The sequence below is a fragment of the Microtus oregoni genome, unplaced genomic scaffold (genome assembly GCF_018167655.1).
Source record: "Microtus oregoni isolate MIOR12 unplaced genomic scaffold, Mior012 000008F_ref0000371, whole genome shotgun sequence".
Lineage (NCBI taxonomy): Eukaryota > Metazoa > Chordata > Mammalia > Rodentia > Cricetidae > Microtus > Microtus oregoni.
The window spans coordinates 27,490,360-27,507,551 of NW_024543067.1; the positions used below are offsets into that span (position 1 = coordinate 27,490,360).

General features: G+C 37.6%; 1 protein-coding gene across 2 annotated transcripts in view; it reads right to left on the minus strand.

Moving 5' to 3' along the window:
* Positions 1-3,978: 3,978 nt before the first annotated feature.
* Cntn5 (contactin 5) overlaps positions 3,979-17,192 on the minus strand; it is a 1,138,775-nt gene continuing 1,125,561 nt past the window's right edge. For both annotated transcript variants that reach the window (XM_041657731.1, XM_041657730.1), the window contains 2 exons: positions 10,816-10,984; positions 3,979-5,554 (listed from right to left, as the gene is read on the minus strand). In XM_041657731.1, the coding sequence (XP_041513665.1) occupies positions 5,454-5,554; positions 10,816-10,984 (270 nt within the window). In that variant the 3' untranslated portion in view covers positions 3,979-5,453. The remainder of the gene's footprint in view (positions 5,555-10,815; positions 10,985-17,192) is intronic.

The window sequence follows — 17,192 nt, forward strand, 5'->3', positions numbered from 1 at the left end:
ATCTACCTGCTGAGCAGTTTCCCCCATCCCATCTCTGAATTGTTTAAGTGTATGTGACACCTGGTCACTGTTGATATAATGCAGCCTATGGACTTTGTTCATAGCAACTAATTACAAATTGCAGGCTCAGTTTTCCGTGCTCAGAGAAAATAGCTATTCTGGGAATTTTATTTTGATTCAACTAATAAAATATGATACAAAAACATATTCATGCATGACTATGAGTCATTAATTACATGCATTACAAAGATAAAGTTGTATATTTCACCATGATGTAATAACCAGAAAATAAAACAATAACTGCCAAGGTGACATGCTATAATGTTTTTGTAAGGAGAAAAATTCTTTTTCTTTTTTTAAAAAAATCAAATACATAGAAGATTCAGATCACTTTTATTTGGTAAAAGTTTTGTTTTCATATAAAAGGTATCTGCAGGAAGGGCCTGTCAGTTTGTCAAGTCACTGAAAGCCAAGACATGAGATCTCTGTTCCCTACCAAGGTTTGGTGACTGCTTCACAGTTGGTTCTTATTACACATGAAAGCAGCAGTGTTTGTACTCTGGAAAGATTTGTCATTTATATTGGTTTAATAAAATGCTGATTGGCCAATAGCTTAGACTTCTTTTTAACTAACTCTTACATCTGAACCCATAATTCTTGACTGTGTTAGACACGTGGGTCGATACCTTTTATCAGTGAGGCATTCTCATCTTACTTCCTCTGTGTCTGGGTAATGATTGCAGACTGAGCCTTTGCTCTTCCCAGAATTCTCCTGTTCTGACCCTGCCTATACTTCCTGCCTTTTTACTATTAATCACACACTAACAGAATAATATGTGTTTTAAATTAATTACTCATTTTTAGTGATTATAAACAGTCTGATACTCTTTCATATATTTCACTCCAAAGTTGGTTTAATTTACTTGATTTTCTCGAGGAAAATTCCAGAATCATATCATTTTGCACATATCATTTACCTACACATACCTTAGGATATCTTTTACTGATAAATACTAAAAACTTGTTAGAGATAATAATTTTCCTCTCTATTTAATACTTAGCTCATACTCATACTTCCTCCATATTCTCAGAGGTTCCCTTCTTAGTGAGTCAGTCTGTGTGAATCAGGACCCCAAGAAGTCCCCATACTATGTGCAGCAGATGCCACTCTTTAATATACAGCAGATCACTTCCCATTTTACCTCTGTGTGACATTTATTTGTGGAAGAAAATGCATCTATTGTATAGCTGAATACCTCACATTAAGGTTTAGTCTGGATCTAGTCTTGTGATATTATTCAATATTTAAAAATTTTTCATCCAGTATTTCTTGCAAAATAAAAATGAGAAAAGTTGGTCACATTCATATTGAATTTCAACAGATATTAGAGAAAGTTTATATCCTTCCCTCAGCTCCATCCCCTCCCTCCCCTCCCCCTTCTCTTCTCTCCTGAGCTATCGCCTGGCTAAGTGTCTCTTTTAGTGATGTGAACACCACTGGGTTCACATACTAAAGCTTTTCTTAGCATTTTATCGAGTAACTCAACATCTGATCATTTTTATTCTTGTTTCTGGGAAACAAATTGAAGGTCTTGTGCATGTTAGACAAACACTCTGCCACACAATGTCCTTAAACCTTTATTTTTGGAATTTTGTTATTTCTTCTTTAGTTCCTCGCCCTCTCCTCTGTTTCCTTTACCTTATTCACCTCCTCTTTTCTCTAGTCACTGTTCTTAGGTCAGAGGAAATCCATATATAAGATTACTAAATATTGCCATCGTCTTCTTAGTAGACTTGTACTATTTTGTGTTTGACAGTATTTTAAAATAGCTTCTCTCATCTGTGAACCACTGAATGGGTACATAGGGTTGTATCATCTCAGGTGAGTTGATGATGATCCAGATGTGGGAAGCCTGTTCTCCAAGCAATCTTAAGTCAATTTTATATTCATCTAACTTACTGTTCACTTGTTAAGTAATCTGCAAATTATGCTAAGCACCAGTAAAAAAATTCTCAAAGTAGATATAATACACTCCCCTATGCATGAGGCCAGAGTTAAATGGTAGAGAAATGTCTGTAAGTAAACAACCCCATGATTATTGGGAAAGTAGAAGTGAAGAAATGCTGCTAAGAGGCACGAAAGAGCAAACAAATACCTGTGCCAATTGTACCTAGCACAGACTATGACTGACTTGCTAACCAAAAAAGCCAAAGAATGCTTTTAGCATACACTCTACCCACCTGTTCCATAGAGCCTGCTGGTTCGAGAAAGAACCTGAGTTTGACCCTGATTTTAATCCGTTTCTACTTCTTTTTGTTTTGTTTTGTTTTTGTTTTTGTCTTTGACATCGATATAGATGGTCCAGTTGGGGTTAGGATAGATATCTCTGGAGATTTTCAAAGTTACATTTCAGTATTTATATTATTTATTTATTTTCTTTATTTATGTTTGTAAATGTGTGTAGGTTAGGGTGACACGAAGGAGTTCTTTAGGCTTGGTGCCAGGCACCTTTATCTGATGGGCCAGCTCCTCAGACCTCATAGAGAGTTTTGAACCCAAAATAATAACATGTAAAGCCTTAACAAACGTTATTTTCCACACGAAGCCATCACTATAAACATAGCCATTCTGTAGGCTGTTTGACATATTGCCATTCATATAGTTGACAGGAGAGAAGATAAAAGCCAATAAAAATGAATTATTTATTAAAAAGGTCTAATGTTACAAGAACAGTACACAGAACTATTATCATACTGTGTCTTCCACACGATATATACCATTATATATAGTATATATACAGATTGTATACAATTATCTAATGGTTTGACACAGAGTCCACAGTACCTTCAGTTACATATGCAAAACATTTGCTGTCATGAAATGTCTCGTGATAAGGAGTGCTGTTTTCTTATGGTTCAATGGGTGTTATAAAAATTACAGTCTCTGTAGTGAGTTAAGACTCCATTCCACCAGAGAAAAAGCTTTCTCAGTACTGTTGTTGAAAAATAATACTCCTTAATAAGAATGCTGTCTGTTTGCTACAAAATAATAAATATGGATACAGAAACACGGATACAGTGAAAACTTGTTTTATTTTAAATAGGTTCATGATGCAAAATGCATATTTGTGCATGTTGAGTAAAAACGTCCCACATCTCTAACTTGTGCGAGATTGTGGCATCAGATGCTCTGGATCTGGATATTTCGGTAGAGACGCACCAGTGATTTGGGAATGTTGATTAATCAGAATCTGCCATGTTGTGACATTTTTATTTTCTAGGTTTTATTTTAGGAGAATTTAGTTAAAAAGTTGATTCTTAAAGTTCTTCAGTAAGTCTAGAAGAAAACGCCAATAATAAATGAAAAAAAAGTCTCAATTCACCAAATATGAAAAACATATTTTTTTAAAAATATCATTCTACACTTTTTCAGATGCATGATAGTTTCTGCAAGTGACACCATTCTTGGGGAAACCCATCTTTTGCTTTCTATTGGTGAAATTCAGCCTCTCCTATTCCCCAGGAGGCACATGAGAAAGGCCACGTGGTTTTATTATTCATAGGCTTGAATAGTCACTGTCTTAATATTTACTGTAACAGTCTGTTGACTAAAACAATCTTTCACATTGTCTTTCCTTTACTTAGAGCTGTCTGGGATACACTTTTATCCAAAGAAAATATGAATAACTGGCATACAGTCACACTGCAATCTGAAAACTCGTTGAGGATTTTCAGGCTAGACACCCCAAGCATCATTGAGTTAAGCACGGTCTTTTCTTTTTCTTTCTTTCTTTCTTTCTTTCTTTCTTTCTTTCTTTCTTCCTTCCTTTCTTCCTTCCTTCCTTCCCCTCTTTCTCTCCCTTTCTTTCTTTCTTTCTTTCTTTCTTTTTTCTTTCTTTCTTTCTCTCTCTTCCTTCCTCCCTCCCTCTCTCCTTCCCTCCCTCTCTCTCTTCCTTCCTTCGTTTCTCTCTCTCTCTCTCTTTCTTTCTTTCTTTCTTTCTTTCGTCCTTCTTTCCTTCCTTCCTTTCGTTTTTGTTATTCATGATGCATACAAAGTTACTTAGACGATGTTAAGTCAGAGCAATAGAGTCTAACTTTCATCCTCATATGAACATTGCTCAAATAGCCAGCATCTCAGGGTTTTCCTGGAAAGTGAGGTTACTATAAGTATTCTTTCTGGAATCTTCATAGATGTGATACCCACCCTTGTGAATCATTGCACTCTTTGTCCTATCGATCATGAAGAGTGTCTCACTTAGCTTTTCTGTGAACTATGTCTTAGGTTGAATCTGAATCCTTAAGTTAGTTAATGGGATTGTCTCTGAAGACATGGAATCCAGCAATGCAGACTTTGGCTAGACTAGCTGAAGCCCTGTGGCAATGCCATGTTTCCACAACTCAGCTTTTAGAACACCATTGAACCTAGTAGAACCTCTTAATTACACAGTAGTTGGGAAGCATTTTTAAGTGGCATATGATATATAGCAGTATCTAAAAGCTTAGATATTTTTGTTTGAATCATTTGCTTCATTACTTTTTCCACCAACTGTCTTTAAAATCATTCGCAATAAGAATAAAGCCTTGGACTCAATTCCATTTCCATGTTGACAGTGGGTGGAGAAGAGGGACATCTCTGCCACATGTTCTTCTCCCTTTTATGTTTGCACCTGTGGCGCTTGCCATTGCAGTTCTCAGCAGGCACTATTTCTGTGATGTCAAACTCTATTTTGGCATTAAACATGGACTGTATTTGCTATTAGGTCACATGTCACTCAATGGGAAACAAGAAATCAATTTGGACTCACTTTCTATTTAACTTCCTCTAATGTAAATTTCTACATTAGTATCTTACTCTCTGGGCACATGAGGAATCACCTATTGATAAATGTTGCTATTTTGCTATCCAGTCATACCATAGTTTTTGAGAATTCTTTTATGAATTTTCTCTATCAAGGACCCCAATAACAGAAGCAATTTTTCATATTTCCTGCTGGCTTGGTGTCGAAGCAGTGATCTGATGGGAAGTTTGGAAAACACCAGACTCAGAGTCTTGAGAACATGTTACTTTCTTGGGTTTGCATTTGCTTTTGTGTAGGCTGATAAAGGCCACCTCTGTAACCGATGGATGGCATTCAGTCCCCAAATAGAAAGTCAAATTCCAACATATTAAAAAAATTAAGAATACATCTGACAGAAATTACCTTTGCTTACAAAATTTCATTACATACAATCTGCATATTTTTATTGGACCAAGAACTGTCCTCTCCATTTACAAAATTCAAAGAGAAACCTGACGGGTAACTCATATTCTCCCCCAGCTCCCGAGAGTGCACTGTCTGTAGTCCCATACGTTCAAAGCATTCTCAGGATCCTGGGTCTCCGCTCTCTATGTGTTCTGTCCACTGCTGCTTTCTCAAGCTAAAGCAAAGAAAAGCAAACTCCATGAGCAGCTTTCACCAGGAACTGGAAGGAAGCATCAAAGCCAAGAACAGTGTTACTGAGGACCACTTGGAGAGAGAGTGCAGGGTTGACTGAGCGCTCGTGATTTTCCCACCTGTGAACAAAAGAGAAGCCTCCAATGAAGCCAGTTTCTAAGAAACATTCTTTGGTTGGTCTTCTGTCCCAGGCTTTGTTCTGCTACAAAATAAAGCATTGTCTGAAGTCTCTGCCCCCAAAAGGAGGTCTGCAAAATGTGTCGAAAAGCTGAACCATTTCTAACAAACAAATCTAACAATGAGAATGGGTGATTTCCACTAGCGGTGCACAGGTAGGAAGTATTTTAAGATCAAAGTATGGGAATGAAATTATTGTTGTAGAGAATCAACAGTTCAATAACTGAAACAAAAATAATTAGGAAAAGTGTGATGTGACAAGAATTTATAATATTCCATAAATAACAAAATTTAATAATTTTTTATATTCATGTGTTTGATTGTTTAGATTCTCATTTCCAAGTTGGCAAAAAAGGCAAACATATCTAGCATTCTTATATTTAAGGGAAGTTCTTTTATAAAATCAAATCATCATATGCAATTTAATGGATCGAACTACATGGTCTTAGTTGATTGGTCTAAAGTGGTTTAAAAGCACCATATGCTCATAAACTAAGAACCATTTTAAGACAGTAACTTTAGGAATGGTTCTTCAAGCAAGAAGAATACGGAAATATCAGAGTCGTTGACATAACTACTCCTTGTATGTCAAGCATGGTAAAAAGTCTTAACCTATACTATCTTTGTTGATCCTTGTATCATTCTTATGTGGTCCTCCTGTTGCAGATGAGAAAAAGTATTGCTTAACAATTAGTGAAAAAAAAGAGTCCATGAATTTGAAGGAGAACAAGGAGGGGTATAAGGGAAGGTCTGGAGGGAATAAAGGTAAGGGAGAAATGTAATTATATTATAACCTAAAAATGAAAGAATAAAGAAAACAAAAGACGATGAATGTGGTTTAGATACTGAGCTGGCGATTTGTAGGTCCAGATGCTCTCCTGGATTGTGTCTCAAAACAGTGACTTAGTTTCCATTCTTGTTGTTGTGATAAAATCACTCTGACAAAAGGCAATTTAGGGAAGAAATGGTTTTATTTATTTTGGCTTACATGTCTAGACTACAGGTCACTGTTGCAGAGAAGTCAACTTGGTAGCAAACTGATATAGCTACCATACCACATTCACAGTTAAGAGCCACATAAAGTGCAGTGTGCCTACTTGTCACATCATGCCTCTCATACAGAGTCCAGGATCTCCGTCTAGGATATGCTGCTGCACCCAATAGGCTGAATCTTACGACACCAATCATCAACCATGACAGTTCCCCACAGACATACTTACAGGACAAGTCTTCATTAACACTATCTTTCCATGTGACTCGATAATATATTTAGTTGATAAAAATTATCACAGTGACTGACTCTGTGTATAAACATAAGAATAAGAATTCAAACAATTACCTAAATCTTAACATCTTCTTACAAGTTAGCTTTGCTAGTCCGATGAGAGCAATGACAAAACAGAGCAATTTTGTTGCTGTTAGAGATAGCAAACTTTAATTTATTCCCAATACACTTCAGTGCAAAAGAATAACTTTACTGATAAACCACATGTGCAAACATCAACGCATCCACACCCACACAGAAGGAAAGTCTTCATTTCTTTGTCAGTTTTTGTTACCAATGCAACAGTAAAGATCATTAAAATTTTGGAACATTTTGAGTAATTTCCTGATGTGAAAAATGTATTGATTGTAAAGTTCATGGCCACATCTGAATTAGGACAAGGAAAGTAATTTAGATGAGAGACCTCGATGGAGTAGTATGCACATGTGGAATAACTAAAGAATGCCCACACATCTTTAATTAGTTTGGAAATAGCTGTGTTAAAAGTATTGATGATCCTGTATAGTCGTCTTTAAAGATGCTGAGTAAAGTCCTCCTTTCACGTTCTAAATCAAATCCACTAATTAGATAAGTTATCTTAACACAGCCAAATAAACAAGAGAGAAACCCAAACACAAAGCAGCAGTACTGGGAGATAAGATCTACCTCATCTGTGAAGCTGTCCAGCTGTTTTACTTGATTAAGCTGTTTCAACTTCTCAAGCATTTGTTTTTGACAATATAAGAATAAAACCAAGCCTCAGTTAGGTTTTATGGGGCTAAGTTAGATATGACTATGAGATTTCACTTTATTGAGATTTAGAAACTGGTAATTGCCCAAATGCTATTAACTACAACATAAAAATTGTTATTTCATAGATATTACAAGCTAATTAAAATATAATTGTGAAAACCAAATCTGTATAAATATTTCCAAACTGTTCAAATGACTCAACAGAATCTGTATTTGAGTGAAAAGGAACTTCTCAGACTCGGCATAATGAAATTCTTGACTCAAAAGATGCTGCGGTGGATGGAGAATGACCCAGAGGGTGAATATCTTGGAACACAAGCATGAGGTCTAAGTTCGGATCTCTAGTACACGTATGAAAACACACTTATGGCGGGATGCATCTGTGATTTTAATCCTGTGTGGCTAGAGGTGGATGCTGTGGAACTCTGTGGGAAGCAGTGATGAACCAATCTGGCCAATAGAGCAAATTCTAGGTAAAGTGAGAAACCCTCTCTTCAAAGAAAGGTGGAGTTCATGTGAGAAATGATGCTGTCGTGTCTGGAATGCATTGTTTTTTCAATAGTTATCCACAGTTTGCCCCTTCCAATCTCTCTTCCCAGTCTTCTGCAATGATCTTTATTGACTGAGGGAGAGTCTAATTTCTTCAGAGATGTGGTCCATGCTAAGCCTCCTCATTCTTCTGTAGATGTTCCCACACCCCTGTACAACCTTGCAGCACTAAGTAGACTCAGTGGGTTTTAAGAAAAAGAGCACCTAAAGTTAGAAAAGGGGGAGTAGGAGCTTGATGTGATAAAAACTTCAATATACATATATATTTCATATATATATGAAATTCTAAAACAATACATAGAAAAGCTGGAGAGTGTGGTGTGTGGTGGTTTGAATAAGAAGGGACCCATAGGCTCATAGATTTGAATGCCTGGTCACCAGGGTGTGGGACTTTTGAAGTGACTAGGAGGTGGCACCTTGTTGGAATAGGTATGCTCTTATTGGGAAGTGTGTCACTGGAGGTTGGCTTTGATATTTCAAGGGCCCAAGCCTACACTTGTCTCTCTCTCTTCCTGATGTCTGTGGATTTGGATATAGAACTCTCAACTTCTCTAGCAACATGTCTGCCTGTGTACCACCATGCTCCCTGCCATGGTGATAATGAACTAAACTTCTAAACCTGTAAGCAAGTCCCAATTAAGGGCTTTCTTTTATAAGAGTAGCCTTGGTCATTGTGTCTCTTCACAGAAATAGAACTCTGACTGACACAGAGAGCAATAGAGGAAGACACTCGACATCAACTTTGGTCTTCAACATGTGCACACACACATGCACATACCACATATACACAGACACATAAATATACACATAGACACACACAGACACATAGAAGCACACACAGATGTGTTTGTGTACACACACAGACACACACACACACACACACACACACACACACACACACACAGTTGGAGGACCTAAATGGAAAACATCTTTTGTAATATCAGGATATCAGGAACAGGATGAAGGTCAGCAAATACTTGTAATGTTAAGAGAAGCTTACCAATACAGAAAGGGAGTCTTTTTTAATCTTTTAATTTTGAAGAAAATTTTTTGTGTGATTTCAAAGTATGTTAATTCTTAGACCCTTTCATCTAGTTTATACAATAAAGAGAGATTCCTCCCCCATTTTATGAATATCTTTTATTTTATGGTTTTCTGTTTTGTTTTAATTTTTTGAGATAAAGTTTCTCCGTGCAGGCCTGGCTCTTCTGGACTCTAGACCAGTCGGGCTTTGAACTCAGGGATTTGACTGCCTCTGTCTCCTGAGTGCTAGGACTAAAGGTGTGCACCACCACACTTGGCTTTGGTTTTTTTTTTCATTTTAAAGTAACTTTTGAATATATATATATGTTATATATATATGAATATATATATGTTAGTGGATTTTTAAATCATTTTTGCACAACTATTTGTTACTTATTTTACTTATGATGCTATCTATCATCTATCTAGCTATCATCTATCAATCATCTATCTCTCTGCCTATCATCTCTCAGTCTGTATTTTCCCTCAGTGATTTGAGGTGATTTGAGATGATTACTGAAGACCTGATATGCCCTTTCCCTTAAACATAAGGCATTAGATTTTCCTTTTAAATATAAGGCATTTTATTTTTTTTAAGTGCAACATTTTTATTCTTGGTCTTGTAATTTCATGCACACACAAAATGCATTTTGTTTATATTCAACCTTGCCGGGCGATGGTGGCGCACGCCTTTAATCCCAGCACTCGGGAGGCAGAGGCAGGCAGATCTAAGTGAGTTCGAGACCAGCCTGGTCTACAGAGCTAGTTTCAGGACAGGCTCCAAAGCCACAGAGAAACCCTGTCTCGAAAAACCAAAAAAAAAAAAAATAATAATAAATAAATAAATAAATAAATAAAAAATATATTCAACCTTAATTTTTTTTTTAACAACAACAAATCTTCAGTACAGCCTTTCAAAGGGAGAAACTGATGCTGAGGTGGATGCGAGGCCCTTGTCAGTCATACTCTGTAGTTATGGAAGCTTTCATTTACAAATGAGGATTAATCAAGTGCTGTGTCAAAAGGTTTTCCTTAAGATTCAGTGCTGTCCTTTGCTCAGCTATATCTGGTCTGGCTCTATATGACGAGTATATTAATAAAGTAAGCCACATGCAGAGTCTTCTATGATATCATGAGGCATGTTCTTGGAAGTTGGGAATTGCTACCCAATAAATAATACATGCAATCAACTATTAAGTGCTAATAATAAAAATGACAACCACAATGTGTCATTGGTTCAGAAGCCAATAAATATTCATTTTTAAACTTCTTCCTATTAGTTCCCTCTTATTTTATAGGACAATCATGATAACAGAAAAGCAGGTATGTAAAAATCTAGTATCTGTATAAACACAGTTTCAAACCCAAGTGGCCAGGTACTGCTTAGCCCAGGTCAGGCAAAGAATTTTATAAGAAGAACATCCTGATGTAAACATCATCTGCTTTCTAGGTTGTAGGTATTATTTATGCTAATTGCAGAATGGTATGGAATTCAAGGAAGAGAAACCTCTCAAATATTTCTGAATTCTGCCATGTATCCTTCAATGTCAAGTAGATTTAGACCCTACTGCATTGGTGAAGTCCGTCAGATTGAGCCTGCTGTATCAGACTTACCTGAATATGAAGGTACCCTAATTTGGGTGCTAGCTGTTCCATCCCCTCCTTCACTGTATGCTCGAACTTCAATAATGTAGACTCCAGCCTCAGGGAGAGGTACTACAGCTTGAGGTTTCTGTGTTTCAATAACTTGAATTTTACTGTGACCCTCTTGCCTATAAAAAACCTGTAAATAATAATAGAGACTTGAATGATTTGTTTTTCAATTGAATACTGCAAATGTTTATTGACTGCCAACTACATATTGCACTCTGCGCTAGGCACAGGGCTCCTCAGCCTTGATGCATAGGCAAATGTGCTGCAGTCATAACACACTGTGATGGAAGGGTAGATGGGGCAATAGCCGTGTAGAAAGGGAACATGATCTGTCTGGAGACTAAGGGAAGACTTTGTGGAAGAGGCCATGCCGTAAGTGTTTGAAGGGAAACTGGAAGCAGAGATGGTGGTTCTCACCAGTAAGCTGAGTACTTGAAAGTGCTGCAGAAAGATTGTCCTTATTTCAAAACCATCCTGAGCTACTTTGACAAACTCTGTCTCAAAAAAAAAATTCGAAAATAAATACAGAACTTACCAGATGAAGATTTTCAGATATAAAAATAGAGAAGAATAAAAATAGAAAAGAAAAAAAAAACACAAATCCAAAACCTCTTAAATAGTAAGAAACTATGGTACCCATGCAATGGATAGAATACATGGAAAACAAGAACAAGAGAAATAAGATTATAGAAGCAGATAGGAAGCCAGTCATGAGTAAAAGTTGGAACCTGATCCTTGAAAAGGGTGGTATACAGAACACAAGCTCATGTTCCCCAGGTTCACAACACATCCTCGGATATCGAAGACACAGTTATTAGTGCAATTGGGGGTGCCGTGTACTATAACATGATGCATGCCTGGAGATACTATAGTGCACAGGATGGCTGGGAAGCTCCTTGGATGGAAAGGTATAAAGAAAAACATTGCTAAGCATTTAAAATAAAACCATCTAATAAATGACCATCAGAGTCAAAACTTCATTTTCCATTTTATCAGAATTCACAGACTGTTGAACTTGTGTTTGGATGACAGTGTGTTGCAAAGTTGACATTTTTCGACATGTGTCCATAATTGCATAATTAAAAATACGGCGTGGAGAACAGATACACAAGTCTGCACACAACATTATCTGGGCTGCTTCACAGCTGAGGCTGCAGAAGCAGGGAGATCATTACAGAAGGCTGTGGCTGGTTAGTTTAGGAATTTCCTTAGAGGCTGGTATTAGTACATTGATCACTTTCTAACTATCTGCTATGCAATGCTTTTCTTATGCTTTTGTCTCCAATAATAGTTTAGTATAATTGGAGGGGTATAACAGCCACACAACAGCAGCTAAGATACGTTAAGTGCATTTTTATTTATTTTCATTGTTTTTATTCATTTTCATAATTATTGGTCCTAATGGGACCAGCACAGGCTCAGACATTATGCAAATGTGGGTTCAAAACAGTCTTCTTTGAAACAAAACCAAGCCAATCGCCCACAACTTCCTGAAATTACTCACCTTTCCTAACCTGAATCCACTCTTTTGTTTGTGGAAATAATACCTCTTATTTCATGATTTTGTTAAGTGAACTAAAGGGGCAAGAGCGTATGAAAAGAATCGAGCATGAGTCCTGGTGCCTACAAGCTTAGTAAGAGAAAGTCATTTCTATTACTACCATTTTTGCCTGCCAGTGGAATGGTGTTTTAATTTCATGTGCTTGAAGCAAGATAAATCACTCACGTGCACACACAGACAGACAGACACACACACACACACACACACACGCACACACACACGCACCACAGTGTTCACATAGAAAACACGTTTTGAGTGTGAACTAACTTGCATGCAGCAATGTAAACCCCAGAAAAGCAGAATCGCTGGTGGGAGGAGTGCAGGTTTGTGTGTATGTGAGTGCAGAGCCCAGAGGCCGGCCTGGGGCTGTTATTTCTCAAGAGCTGTCCACCATGTTTTAGAGACACAGAATTTCACCAGGACCACAGGCTCACATATTCAGATGGGCTGCTTGACCCAAGGCCCACCTCCTCAGATGCCTGGCTTTTTTCAGTGGGTTCTCAGAATCTAACTGAGGTCCCCACATTGTGTGGCACTTTATTGACTGAATCATCTCTCAGATCTCAAAGCAGCATTTTATGATTGATTTGGTTTTTTGAGTCAGGGTCTCACTATTTAGCCTTTGTTAGCCCGGGACTCACTATGTAAACTGGATGATCTTGAACTCACAGAGTTCTGCCTGCCTCCTCCTCTAGGTGCTGAAATTAATGCATATGCCACCACAGCCAGTTCCAAGGTAGTATGATGCCGCATTAAGTGACGTGATTTTTCTTTGCTTTTATGTTACACAAATTCCATCCATTCTCAGATCTCAATTTGTTTCTGGGTCTGTAGGAAACTGCCTGTTTGAGTATGTAGTACTCTATAGTTCTATGTACTTAAATTCTTTCTGGAAAAAGATGGCATAGCTTGACTAGACATTCAAAATTATGTGCACATTTCTATGTCCTTATCTGACCCAGCACCATGCTTGGGTCATATCCATCAGAGAAACCATAGGTGCTTAGCTTCTTGATGCAATCTAATGACAGAGATAAATAGGCAGTACAACCAAGGGTGGAGTGTGCTCTAGTGGGAGAGCAGCAATGCCCAGAATAATTGCTTAGATTTGGTGAATTCTGGGAGATGGCTACAGGGGTTTATTTAGGCTCAAAAATCACAAATTTATCACAATTCATTATTCTGATTTTGACTGTAACATAGTTATGAATTACAATCCTATCATCTGCATGCAGTGATTAGAATCAAATTTATGAGAATGGAGATGTATGTAGCTTGGTAAGGAACGGCAGAGCAGTGACTATTTCCAAAGACATGGTTAATATGGTTCAGTATATTACAACTTTTAAGATAGTGAAAAATGTAACCAACAATGCATAACTCACATTGCTATAAAGTATAGAGATGGAGGAAAACTTGTGGGTCAGAGTGAGATTTAGGAACAAAAGGTAGAAACAGCAAAAATTCATTAAAAATCAGCTAGTAGCTTCAGAAAGAGATTAAGTGTGGCTTTTATTGGTGCATACGAAGAAGTAATACACACCAGCAAAGACATCTGCTAAATAAAAAATCAACTAAACCAGTGGTTAATCTTCAGCACTTTGGAACATCTTGACCCAACTGGAAGACCTGATTTAGAAAAATGAATAAAAAATTGTATCTCCTGGGACATTCCCAGGAGACACAATCTCACAACAAATTTCCTGTTCCTCCTGCCTCTGACAATCTCTCCACTCCTATTCCACAATGATTACTGAGCCTTAAAAGGAAATACAGGAGTTATAGACTATGCTCCATATTCCTGCAATTTGAATGGTGTTGCTTTCTGTAATGGTCTCTGTCTGTCAAAAGGAGAAGTTAATTTATAACACTGAATGAGGACTACACTTATCTGTAGGTATTAGGACCCACTATTACTATTGAAAGAAAAAAAGCAAAATACAAAAATAAAATAATGCCAAAATACAAGTGTACACATATAGTTTCAAGACACTCATTATATTTTACTTACATTTCTTAACTCTCCAGAGTCTAACATAGAACCAGTAAGGTCTCTGGGACCTATTTCTACAGAACATTCTTTATCGTATCCCCAAGTTTACCTTATAAGTCTAGAAAAACACAATGGAGTACTACACAGCAGAAAAAAATGACATCATGAAAATGTCAGGCAAATAGATGGAGCTAGAAAAGATTTTGAGTGAGGTAACCCAGACCCAGAAAGACAAATATCACATGTGCTCACTCATTAGTGGTTTTAAAACATAAAGCAAAGAAAACCAGCCTAAAAATCACAATCCCCAAAACCTAGATAACAATGAGGACCCTAAGAGAAACATACATAGGATCTAATCTGCATGGGAAGTAGAAAAAGACAAGATCTACTTAGTAATTGGGAGCATGTGGACCCAAGGGAGGGGTTGAAGGGGAGGAAAGAGGCAGGGAGCTCAATTGCTGGAGGAAGATGTATAGCTAACAACTACCTGCCTACTGGGGCGTGGCCTCATAGACTATTTAACCACATGTGGGAGCGCATCCAGCCCTCTTCCTCTCTGCCTTTCCCCCCTGGACCCTGGTTTTGCTGGTTTAGTTTGTTTGGATCTTATCTTTATCTTATCTTATCAAGCAGATAATCCTGATTTGTAAGTTTTATCTATTAATAAATACCTGTATATTTCTTAGTTCTGTAAAAATGAATAAAAATGTAAAAAGACTAAAGAATTATAAAGACATGGCAAAACTAGTTACTGACACTGAGGAGGCTTGAGAGTTCTTCAACAATCTGGGCATTTCTAGATTGGCAGTTACACTGACAGCTATCTTTATTCATAAAACATATTGCCTACTGTAATGTCAGGATCAGTTTCAAATTCTTATTAAGAAACAAACAAGAGTATTAGATTATCCAAATAAATGATTCTAATAAAATTTTAATTGGTATTGTTACTGTTCTAAAAACTGATTGCATTTCATTTATTTCTTGTCTACACGTGTGTGTGTGTGTGTGTGTGTGTGTGTGTATGTGTGTGTGTGTGTATGTGTGTACTTGCAGGCACATATGGTACACGTGTGGAGGTCAGATGTCAACCTGATAAGTTGGTTCTTTCCTTCCAGTACGTGGGTCCCACTGGTAGAACTGAGGTTGATAGTCTTGGCCATAAGCCCCTTTGCTGCTGCACCATTTTGCCAGCCCGGTACTGCTATTCTTAAAAGGAAATGGCTGTTTTCTAAGCACACATTAGATCAGTATTAGATCAGTATGGTATTAGATCAGTATGCAAAAAAAAAAAAACAATGAAAATGTGTTGATGATGCTTTCAGATGCCCCTGAGAAGTTGGCATCCTGTGAAGGGGAAGGCCATTTCTCAGCTTTGTACCTTGTGAAAAGTTGATGGGACATTGGTATGGGTTAAGCACTATGACGCCCGAGGGATAAGAAGGTAGGTGAAGCAAGGCACACGGCAGGTAGATGAGTAGCTGAGCGCAGCCATGCATGCCTGTATCCCAGTAGCTGGGAGGTTGTGAGTATTAGGAGTTGGACTAGGTGGAGGAAACAAGGTCAGTGTAGGATGCTTAACAAGACTGTTTCAAAAGCAAAAAGAAACTTCCAGAAACTTTTGAAAGGCAAGTTTGTAAGTAAAAGTAAAACTGGCTGTGGTGTAAGTAACAGAACTTTAGAAGTCACTTCTTGCTGACACTTGTGAGCACTCCCTCCTTCCTCACATGCTGTACCAGTTGCTTTTTGTCAACTTGATATAGGCTATAGCTGAGGAGAGAACCTCACTTGAGAGGGTGACTACATCACAGTGAACCATAAGCAAGTTAATGGGACATTTCCTTGATTGTTGGTTGATACAGGGGGACTTATCCTGTTCTGGGCAGTTCCACCTCTGGGCAAGTTGTCTTCGGCTGTATAAAAAGGGAAACTGAGCAGGCCTTGAGGGACAAACCAGAAAGCTGCTTATTTCTGTGGATGGGTCTGACTCACTTCCTGCCTCCTCGCTCCTTCTCTGAGTCCCTGTCCTGGCTCTCTTCAAAGACAGACTATGATATGGCTGTGTAAGCTGAAGGGAACACTTTCCTTAGAAAGATGCTGTGATCATGATTTTATTACAATAGGAAACTAAGTACCACACCCATCTCCCTAACGTTTCTACAGAAGTCTCCATCTATATAATACTTGGGTTATTTCTATTTTATGTTTCCAAAAAGAGACTTTGTTCTAAACAACATTGAATATAATCAAATGTATATGGCATAATGACACTGTGTACTTTTCCTGAGAAAGTATACCATTCTATGAGGCTCTACACTGTCAAATAGGCAAGAGGTAGAGGTTTTGAATTGGAATGGATATAGAATCAAAGAAAAACTATAAAAATGTAGAAATCAAAGCCATAGAGTGTCATGTTCATTGACTCATAAACTCCTGAAGAAATGGAGAAGTGTGGGTGAGAGTGTTCCCATTGCATCAGATGTGAAATAACTCTTGGTGCACATAACTCCCCGGCGGTAGAAGGTCTTAGCTGACCACTAAATTGTCATAAGCAAAGGAGAATCTCTAGGTATGTGAAAGGACCATTTGATAATCAGTAACCTTTTACCTAATTAATATCTACTCTTCCTACCTTGATTAGGATGGGAACATAGAGAGAGGAAACACAGGAAAGGGAATTTTAATCTAGAAAAGAAGATTCTTTTAGGTGTAGGTTGGACACTGTAAACATTTGCCTCCTGGTTTGCAGCCTGAGGCTCTTGTCTTGAATTCTTTCTGACA